The 11,545-nt window shown below is 34.0% G+C and overlaps 1 protein-coding gene across 2 annotated transcripts; it reads left to right on the forward strand.

Annotated features, from left to right (window-relative positions):
• Positions 1 to 2,282: 2,282 nt before the first annotated feature.
• On the forward strand, positions 2,283 to 9,133 carry LOC108998203 (rust resistance kinase Lr10-like). 2 transcript variants are annotated; one of them, XM_035693428.1, is made up of 7 exons: positions 2,284 to 2,751; positions 2,862 to 3,283; positions 4,010 to 4,060; positions 5,257 to 5,286; positions 6,202 to 6,270; positions 7,568 to 7,600; positions 7,816 to 9,133. In XM_035693428.1, exons 1-7 carry the CDS (start codon positions 2,702 to 2,704, stop codon positions 8,928 to 8,930), a joined length of 1,770 nt encoding a protein of 589 aa, XP_035549321.1. In that variant the 5' UTR covers positions 2,284 to 2,701; the 3' UTR covers positions 8,931 to 9,133. The 2 variants fall into 2 exon arrangements, with proteins under 2 accessions (XP_018830243.1, XP_035549321.1); XM_018974698.2 differs by having other exon boundaries at positions 2,283 to 3,283.
• The last annotated feature ends 2,412 nt before the right edge of the window (positions 9,134 to 11,545 follow it).

An 11,545-nucleotide genomic window follows, 5' to 3' on the forward strand; every position in this document is an offset into this window, starting at 1 on the left:
ATAAATAGTTCATATTGTTCCTATTATATGGCTTTCTTATTGTTATTATTGTTCGGACTTGACTAATTATATGCAAACCATTAATGGAGAGCCAAACCTTGAAAACATAGAAAAAATAGCTGCCAATTACAATGAAATTGCTACGCAAAGAATTAATGTTCTATTATGACATTCGACTTTTGAAAAAACCCTACCTCTTGCTCTTTCACTTTTCTCTCTACACTACAGGCGTCCCTTCAAAAAACTCAGACCAGGGGGGTTGGAGCTTTGGCTCCTCCCTCCCTCCTCTCTCCTCCCTCCTCCCTTCCTCCCTCTTCTCTTTAGTTTTTCTTTTATTTTTTCTTGTTTTAATTTTTTTTCGTTCACAGTAAGGCGAAATGCAAATCAGTTGTTCTCTAGAGCCAAACAACCACCAAACACCCCACTGCAAGATTCTCAAGGCGCCGATCCTTTAGATGAACGAAGAACCTCGTCGAACAGAGCGGCACATGACATCCACGTGCCACCGTAAAGGGAGCTCTATTGCCGCCAAGCCCGAATTTTTTAGGACCAGAGCCATCGGTTTCTTCAGACCTGACATTCCGCCGTACTTCCAGGGTGCGTGTCCATAGTCTCAGGTTTTGCATTTTTTTATTCTTCTAAGGTTGAAAATGTGGATCTACAGCTTTCCAAGCTGTAATTCGCTATTTTCACATGTATCTTTTACATTTTCCATTATTTCCTTTATTTTAGGTTTAAAAAAAAACACACAGTCTCTTGGATTTTTATCCCTGGAGTGTGTCCTCTACTCCGTCTTAAACAGAGTGTGAGGTTGTTTAATTTTGTTTTAGGACAAAATGTTGGGTTTGTTATATCTATCTTAGGACGGAATGTTGTCTTTCAGTCGGTTTTTCTGTAGAGAGTTACAGTAATGAACAAACCATGTCAGTCACAAAAAAATTTGTGTATTGGAGAGCCTAGCTTAAAAGTAATAGTTTAATTGTATTCTGTATGTCTCAGATCAAAGTTGTAATGTCTTATTATGAATGAATGGAGTTTATTCTACCTTAAAAAAAATAAAAATAAATAATTGCTACGCAAAGATTGGTGTATATATGGGATTTGTATCAGTTTTCTTCAAGTTGGGATGATCACGTTTGCTACGCAAGAGACGTAATTAATTAACTGATAAAAAAAAAAAATTTGATCAGAAAGGAATGGCCAGTCATCTTGAATATATATACATTTCTGAGCCGCCCCTACTAAGATAAACAAACTGCATGTTTGGCCAGAGCCACTCCAACAAAATTACCATTTAGGACGGAATTTTCCAATCCAAAAATTTATATTTCATCCAAACCCTAAAATAATTTTATCCCAAAAGGTCTATATAACAAAAAAGTAATAATACTTATACAATATAATTTACAATATATTTCATAATACATGAAGATATTTTTATAAAATATTTTACTATACTATTATTTATTTTAAAATAGAATTATGTAATGTGTTATGAAAGTGATGTGTGTGGATTCTATCAAAAAATGAAAGTGATGTGTTTTCATTATAAAATTAAGAATAGTGCTACAGCCCCCGCTGTGGGCTCCCGCTGGAAGCTCCGGCTGGGGGCTGTAGCATGTATTTGTTAGTGTTTTTTTTTTAAATTGTTTTTTATATAAATTTTTTTAATATTTTTTAATATTTTTAAAATATAAAATAAATATAAAATATTATTAAAAATACTTTCTTAATCAAGAAGTGAAAAAGAATTATTAAAAAATATTTCCTTAATTATGAAGTAAAATAAAAAATATTAAAATTTTTTTTATTTCTTGATTAAGAAAGTATTATTTAATAATATTATGAATTTTTTTATTTTTTAAAAATATTAAAAATTATTAAAAACATCTATGTAAAAAAAAATTAAAAAATACACATATAAAATACACTAAAACTCCGGCAGAGCCCCCAGCGAGAACTCCAGCATTTTCCTAAAATTAAAGCGTCAAATTCATTTAAAAGCGAATAATTTATTGCGTTGTTAATTCCTCCACATGGGGAATCTTCATTTGACTTTAATATCATGAGTAGCCGTAATCTATTTAATTTCGTAGATACTAGATCAGAACAAGTTGGCCGACAAACCATTGCCACTTGCAATAATAATTTTGCCTCGTCTCTCATAGGAGTCACAATTGACTCCGTCAACCCATGCACTTCTATTTCTTTGTGAACATTTATTGAACGCAGGCTTATGTTTACTAGTCCTCCTGTACCTACGTCATGTAGTTACCTCTATATCTGCATCATTATACCTCGCCCAAATCTCCCCTAGGCCACTCTCTTTCTCTGAGATCTCTCTCTCTCTTGATGGAAAGAGGAATGGCCTTCTCTGCTGGACTTAGCCTCCTTGACGTTCTTCCAGCTTCTCAAGTCTTAAGAATGATCCTCTTTTCTAATCGTTTGATCTCTTTCTCTGATGTTCCTTATCTCTGGCTCTCTCTGTTGAGGGGAAGAGGAATGGCCTTTCCTGCTGGACTCAGGGTCCTTATAAGTACCGTTCTGGTCCTAATCCTTGTTCTTCCGGCTTCTAGTCTTAAGAATAATCATCACTACTGTCCTCCTTCTTCCTGTGGCAGTATCTCCAACATCAGCTATCCGCTTCGACTAAAAGGCGATCCACCAAACTGCGGAGATCAAAGGTTTGAGCTCTCATGTGATGAGAACAACCACACGTTGTTATCTTTACATGATGGTAGTAAATACTACGTAAGTCAAATCAATTACAACAACTACACAATTCGAATTGTAGACTCAGGTATTCAGGAAGATAATTACTCCTTCATCCCTCGTTATTTTTTGAACTATGGTAATTTCAGTTGGCTGGATTGGAGGATTCCACAATATTCTTCAATAGTTGTGGCTATTGTGAACTGTGAAAAGTGGCCAATGACTTCAACTTCCTCTTTGATCTATTTGGACACGAATTGTTCTACTATCAATAAGGGATATGGGTCTTCTTCCAGGTCCTCTTTTTCTCAAGATTCCAAACGGTACTTATATCTTATTGATGGAGTGGTGAATGTAATGGATGTGGAGGAGTCATGCACGATAGAGCAAATGTCTCTGACATCATGGCCAATACAAATTTCTGCTGATCCTAATGCTTCCTGTACAGACATCCGCAATGTATTCTTATCTGGTTTTGAACTTTCATGGCACCAGATTTATTGTGGAAGCTGCGGATACTATAATTGCCACTCCGATAATGACGATAATCAACCTCGTTGCCACCGATGGAGTGAGTAATTAATAAATTTGAGTTTTGTTTCTATCATCTCTGCACACTATATTTATTTTTTATTTTTTTAAAATATTTTTTAATTTTATTCTTTTTAAATTAAGTGAATTCTTTTACTTATAATCTATACAATACCATATATATAGTAAGCAAAAAGTGATAAAAAATAAAAAATTATGTATAGGATGTAGGGATGATTAAAAGAATTTTTCATTTTATATATATATATATATATATATATGCTGATCGATCTATCTCGTCATTACGTTGCTTTCGCAATTTAAGTACTTTTTCCGACTTGACTGCATTCTTGGATGATTAGTACTTGGGTAAGCCTACTTTGTCGCCCAACGGTGTCGACTGTCGCCCAGGCTTTTTTTTTAAAAAAATTTTTTTAGTACATTTAAATATTTTAAAAAAATAAAAAAATATATTAATACACTTAAAATTATTTTCTTAATCATTAAATAAAAATAAATAAATAAATAAATTTTTGACCAGCGGTCAATTAAGGTGGTTAAATTTAGAGGGCAAATAAGTTTTTCCCTTGGATTTCCCACTCCAGCTGATCTTGGACAATTATTGAACGTAATTTAGGATGAAACTTCTTAGTGCATGTAGGGGCTATTTTTGCAGCATTATAATGACCTGATTTTTAATTGAAGATTTCAGACGCTAATGTGATCCCATTTTTTCTTTTTCTGTTTTTTTTGTCAAAACATGCAGGAAAAGGAAATACTTTCGTTAATTTCTTCCGAGAACATGCCGAAACTGTAGGTGAGTCCTCAATTCTCATAAATAAAGTGTTTTTTTTTTTTTTTTTTTCTGAGAATGAACATCAATATATTTATTAATAAAACTCCATCAAAAGAGGGAAAGAACACAAGCTGGACAATCCTCCATCTCAATAGAATCATCTTCTAACTACTCTAAAGAGTTCTTGGCTAAACAATGAGCCACACCATTGGCTTCTCTTCTAACATGCATAACAAATCAATGATCAAATTCATGTAAAAGCATATTTTTCACATGATCGATAATAGTCAGATGAGAATCATAATGTTTGATGCTATTAATAACCTGGAGAGAGTCTCACCTTCCAAGGTAATGCTTTTTAATCCCAACTAACTACCAAAAACTGTTGCTTGTAGAGCCCTAAAAGCTTCAGTCCGCTCCTGTCAAGCCTCTCCAACGGCTTGGCCTAACCTTTGGCCTTTTTGTAGCCAGAACATTACCATGATCACCATCTCTGCACAGTCTCCTTGCTGTCACAACTATTTCTTCCATCTGTTCACAATATTAATATACATAGAAACTAATAAATCTTTAAAGCAAGCTGATGTCAAAGAACTTTTTTGAATTTTCTTTGAATGAAGACACTACACATCCTTTGCTACCATACATACACAGTGGACAGTTTGGTGACTATTAGTTTCCTTTTTTAAATTAGTGGGTAAGGCCTCTAAGCAAACTCTCGATAGGAAAACTTTTGCAGCATTTGGAATTTTTAATTTTCAGATTCTGTTCCAAACAGCTTCCTTGCAATTTGAATTTGAAGACTAGCTTTTATCTCAATCCAATATCTCTCTTTGTAAATAATATGTACTTTTTTCAGTAAAATGACCACTTGTTGTACACCCTCCATATTATCTAATCTGGACAATTTGAAAGACTAATAGGTATTCTCTTTATAATATCAACTTCATCATAGGAAAATATTTCTTCAATTAAATCCACATATATTCCAGTTTACTACTTAATTTGATGGTTTCAAAATGTAATTTTTTCTGTATTTAATTCTTCTCAAAAAGAAATTTCAGTTCTATTATGTTTTGTAATGCACGTGCGAATAATCATGTCAACAGCTCTTGATGTTTAGAAAATTCTGTTTTCACATACATGGTTGGAAAGGAGCATTAATTAGAAGTTCATATTTGATCACTTACTTTATTTCTTTTCTCTATGTGCCGCAGCTAAGTACACTGGATTGTTTTGGCTCAACGGTAAGAATTTGTATCTGTCTGATCTATTAATTCATGTCTTCTTTCATCTTTAAACCGTTCATTCCTTAAGCAATGAAACATGAAAATAGTTTAAACTTGCAGATAAGATCAGATATATTAATTACATACACACGCATATATATATATATATATATAATATACAAAAACTTATTTGTACGACATAAGATGTGCAATCCCACGCAATACTTTTAGAAAAAAAAGTTGGCCCTACCTTTAAAAAGTGACTTTCTCATGGCATGCCCAGTTTTTTTCTTTTTTTAAATAGATTGTCCGGGACTTGCACTTCCTAAACTTGTGTCCAGCATTACTTATATATAAATAAATAATATATATGTACTATTTATATATATATATATATATAAGGGTTGAGGTGTTATATATCTGCCATCCAGCTAACATATCACATTTTAAGTGTCTTTTCACTTTGATGAAATTCTATGAAGTCACTTAAAACAAGTCACAACAAATACTATGATTGAGGATAATAAAATACAATACGAGAACTAGAATTACTAAAAAAATAAATAACTACTAACAAAAGTATAATTCTTAAGTTGGAACTCTAACTCTATATTTTACACAATAAATTAAATATTTCACGTACTGTCTGGCCTTACGCGAGGGGAGTGTGAAGATAAATATACATTTTCTCATGATGCTATAAACCAATGTATTAGAGGTACAAATATTAATGGCGGTAATCATATATGACGTTGCTTACAAATCCAAAATAAATTAATAAACTTATTGATGTCCGGCGTTGGACGAGCTAGTACCATCGATCGATCTCTCATATTTAGCTAATTCGACATGATCATGATCAGTCTTAATTTTGATATTGAATATGATCAGATGCTGACTTTTTTTTTTTTTTAATTTTGTCAAATCATGCAGGCCGATTAACCAAACTACGAGAATATTATGCATGTTGTACTTCTGATGGGAATGTTATCCGATATCCCAGTACGTACTTAATTACGTAATTGCGTATTTTCCTTATAGTGGATGATCTCAAACTGTTGGATTAATATTATACCTTTTTTAGATCACTCCCGCTTCTAAGCGGTCGGGCTGTTTTTTGAAGTAAAACAGCCCTCCTTTGCACTGCTGCCATGTCAGTAATCACACAAAAACATCAATAGTCTCAACCACACACAAGCCACTCTCCTCTATCCCAGATCACGTGACCCTTAACCCACTCTCCTCTCTCCCATCCTCAATGTCTATAGTATCAGATTTTGCTTCAAATCCCAGTTCAGTGCAACCCAGTTTCACTTCATTCTCAAGCTCCACATCGAAGTGTCCCTCTTCCAAAGCTCCCATTGACATACCTCAGTCCCCAAATAATTACACAAACCCTGTTACCAAATTTCAACAAACGGAATGAAATAAATCCTCCTAATAACCAAAAGTCAACAATAATAAGCTTAAAATCTACTTCTCGAATTTGTTCAACATGAAAACAACCAAAATAATTATGAAGATCAGCTAAAAGGAAAGGGGGGAAAAAAATTCTACCACGCGAGATATTACCATCCCCGTACTCCTAAAATCTGAGACCAAAAAGCCAAGAGGAATAAGAATGTTATTTGCTTCTTGAATTTGTTCAAGATGAAAACACCCCAATTGTGAAAAACCTGATATTTACACAACCATAAATAGCATATGAAAAACTTGATATTTACACAATACACTTGTGATTTTCTCTTCTACATTTTAGCAAACACCTTGAATGCACACCGTGTTCTCCATCGCAGCAGCTCTTCTGTGTTTCTATCATTCTTTTCCACAATACAAATAGCCAACCTTTTGGGAAATTTTTTCTAATCCATCAAAACAACTTGAATGCTATTTTAAGGTGTGCATTCACCTTGAAGAGCAAACACCTTGAAGAGCAAAAACTGGAGGAGTCACTGCCAGAGAGGTGGGAGATGAGACCAATGGAGATGTCATCTGGGACGAGGTGGGAGACGAGCTTTTTTCTGTAAAGGGAGAAACGAGTGCCAAGGGAGAAATGAGTGGGGACTGAGATGCATAACATCTCCATGGTAGTTGTGATGGGCTGTCTACGTGTCACTTAATTATTGGTGGGCTGTTAATTGGGTAACATTGGACGGACCGGTGCTAAGGTTTTCTCTTTTTAGATCTCACTAAAGATGAATTCATTCTATGCATCCTCTTTGCACATTAATTCTTTTACTTCAATTCTTGGCTAACTTTTAATGGACATTAATTTTTTTTTTTTTTTTATCATTAACAGATTTGGCAGCTTTATTAATTGGATTACTGCTCGGTAAGAATCTGTACTATCTCTTTTATCTTTTTAATTGTTTTAGTAAATTAATCATTCTTTAAACTACGAAACAAGAAATAGTTAGAAATCATTATTAAATCAACATTTAAAATAAACATTGTGCCTAATCACAAGAATTTTGAAAGGGAGTAATCGGTAGTGCAACAACATGATTGCTCACTTTCTTATAATTACTTTTGCGATTTCATTTCCAGAATGGCGTTTGTCAATCAGTGTATTAGGCGCTCCATTTGTGATTGCATTTTTTATATATAAATGGCGAAGGAGGCACTTATCAATGTATGACAATGTTGAAGAATTTCTGCAAGGCCAAAATAACCTCATGCCAATAAGGTACTCTCTCTCAGAAATTAAGAAAATGACCAAAGGTTTTAGGGAAAGATTGGGTGAAGGAGGATATGGCACAGTATTTAAAGGAACACTTCGAAGTGGACATCTTGTAGCAGTAAAGATGTTAAGTCAATCCAAAGCAAATGGGCAAGATTTTATCAATGAAGTAGCAACCATTGGAAGGATCCATCATGTGAATATCGTGCAACTCATTGGTTTTTGTGTTCATGGTTCAAAGCGTGCCCTTGTATATGAGTTCATGCCCAATGGATCTCTAAACGAACACATTTTTTCATCGGAGCCAAATATCCTCAACTATGAGAAAACATATGATATTGCTTTAGGAGTGGCTCGCGGGATTGAGTATTTACATCAAGGATGTGACATGCAAATTTTACATTTCGACATTAAACCTCACAACATTCTTCTTGACGAGAATTTGAAACCCAAAGTTTCGGATTTTGGCTTAGCGAAATTGTACCCTGTGGAAGATAGTATTGTTCCTTTGACTCGTGCAAGAGGAACGTTTGGATACATGGCTCCTGAAATGCTTTACAAAAATATTGGAGGTGTTTCATACAAAGCTGATGTCTATAGCTTTGGAATGTTGTTGATGGAAATGGTGAGCAGAAGAAAGAACTTGAATGTATCTACAGAACATTTAAGTCAAATTTACTTCCCCACTTGGGTATATGATCAATTCCATGATGGAAAGAATATAGAAATACAAGATGCTACTGAAGATGAAAGAAAACTATGTAAGAAGATGATGATAGTCGCATTATGGTGCATACAATTGAAGCCTAGCGATCGTCCATCAATGAACAAAGTCGTCAAAATGCTTGAAGGAGATGTTGAATGCTTACAAGTTCCTCTCAAGCCTCTCCATCCATCACCAAAGAGAGAGATAAAGGATGCTCGAGATAATTCAAATCAAGCTTCATCATCAATTCAATTAGATGAATCAAGTCTTACTTAATTTTTATTGTTTATCTTTCTAAAATTGAACTATCTCTTTCTATCCTTTTTTAAGAGAAGTTTGCTTCAAGCCCACCAAAAAAGAGAAGATCGACAATATAAGGTCATAATCTTTCTATGCTTGTCGTAGTATATATACTTCACAGTGCCCTAAAAATAACTATCAATCTAAATATAGTTTGATGCTACTCATCCATGTATAAATTTTTTACACATCCCTCTCTCTCTCTCTCTCTCTCTCTCATTATTATTTCTTTTTCTCACTTATTTCATCTATCTATTTTTATTATTTTCTCTCTACATTTTTTCATTTATTTAATTTTTAAATTAAATATATAAAAAAATTTAGATAAGTTGTTAAGTCAAGAATAGTACTCTTAAAAAATAGTTAGTTAAAATAGGAAAAGTATATAGGATGTAATGAGTTTTTCAGATAAAATATATATATAGATTAACCATTGGAAGTGCTCTTACAATATATAACAGCAAGTCATGTTTGATCTCGAACTGTGATAGCATCAATATTATTTTTATTCAGAAGTGATCATATTACAATTTTTTTTCTTTTCTTGTATTTTTTTAATGAAAGTGATATTGTATAGAAGCGAATGTCACGTGGATATAAGTATAATTACCATTGCCCTAAATAATCAATTGGAGTAGTTCAGAAAATAAAACGTAATTAATGCTATTAGTCGACTTTAGTGCCTCAAATTGTAACGGTGCATATAAAAGTGCCCCAAAATTAATGCAAGTTCACCAACAATAATCAGCATTCTAAACTAACATCTATATTAGGTACATTGGATAACACACATTTGTGAAATAGCTTTCCGTTACTTTATTTACTGTAGCACCAAATATTTAAAGAGTACGTTTAATCTCAAACGTGCATTTTCGAATAATGTAGAACGTAATTTGAATTTTAAAAAGAATGTCAATGGACGAAAATACCTATACAATTTTAAGATAATTACAACTTTCAAATTTTCAAAAATATGATCATAATATTTAAAAATTCAAATAATCATCATTTTTACTTTAGAAAGTTTTTTTCTTTATTTGTTTCCAAACAAACGTAACATTGGTTGAAAGTGCTTTAAACATATAGTTACCAAACAATAAATAACTTTTTAACAGTAGAACTTATATTTATTTAAGTTATAAGTTATAAGCCTTAAGGTGATAAGTTATATTTTTCACAGCAATTTCAAACATGTACTTAGACTATAAAACATGGGTTAATATTAAACCAAATCATAGTTGCCGTTCCCTTTCCAAGTATATTCGGTGATTAGAACTGCACTTATTGAGGTCCTTCTCTCTCTCAAGAGTGAGGTGAAAGTTTTCTTTGTCAATGCAAAGAAGTTTGTCTTTCAGGTTGTTCCTGTAGAGTTTTTAGCATGGCTGAGAGTGATCTTTCTTCCCTTTGGGAAGGACTAAAGTTAACTGAGGAAGAAGAACATTATGTCTCAGGTATGGAATTCTAAATGGTGGATCAAATTCGAGGAATTTGGTGATAATCGTTTCCTGGTGGATTTCCAAAATTCGGAGGATACGAATAGAGTTATGGAGGGTCGACCGTGGTTTTTTGACAAATGGTTAGTCTCAATGCAAGATTTTGATGGTTGCAAAGCAAGGGATGATATTGGCTTCAAAACTAAGTCATTCTAATTGCAATTACATAATCTTCCATTTGCAGGGATGAATGTTGACATTGATTCTCAACTAGTGACTGGAGTTGGACAGCTGTTAAAGGTGGATGTTGATAAGGAAGGTATGGGATGGAGTAAGTTTCTTCGTGTTACAGTGTTGCTGGACATTACCAAGCCATTGTGTCGTGGCAATTGGTTAAAGGTTGGTGATAGAATGCAGTGGATAGCTTTTCGATATGGGAGACTACAAAACTTTTGTTTCAAATGTGGCATTATCAGACACGATGGTGCAGTTGTCTTAAGGTTGATGCTGGTAAACCTTCTTCAAGTTCTAATCAACTACAATATGGTGCATGGCTCAGAGCACAACCAATGAAGTTTTCCCCTGCGGTTGAGAAAATGTATGGTGGTGGTGGCTCTCATGGTGGTTCCTCATCTCAGAGGTGGAGGAAACCTCTTTCCCCAATGGCTAGTGGTGGTGATAACAGTAACATTGATGGCAAGGAGGGATTGCAAGATCGAGAAGTTTTTTCTAAGGAACTCAATGCTGATTCTTATCAGTTACAGAAGGAGATAAACAACGGTTCTGAGGTCAATAAAGATGCAATTAGTGGCATGGGGAATATTCAAGGTCCATCCTGTCATAAAGCTGTTATGGAATATTCTGCATCTTTATTTCAGGAGGATGCAGTTTCCCACGTGGCACATCAAGTCATCACTCCTCCAAGTAAGTTACCCTCTACTCCTTCAGTGGATTCTTTGACTTTTGTCCCTGGTATTAAGTCTAATTCTGTGGAGGGTAAGAAAGTAACTCATGCGTAAGATTCTCATAATAAGTCTCCTATTTCTTTTGTTTCTAAAACTTCAAAACCTGTTGGTTGGAAAAGCAGAGCTCGAGGTGATAACAATTCTAGTTCATCCCCTATGGATACTAGTGTGGGTAACAAGAAAAGGGGAGCTG

This window comes from Juglans regia, chromosome 8 (genome assembly GCF_001411555.2).
Source record: "Juglans regia cultivar Chandler chromosome 8, Walnut 2.0, whole genome shotgun sequence".
NCBI classification, from domain to species: Eukaryota; Viridiplantae; Streptophyta; class Magnoliopsida; order Fagales; family Juglandaceae; genus Juglans; species Juglans regia.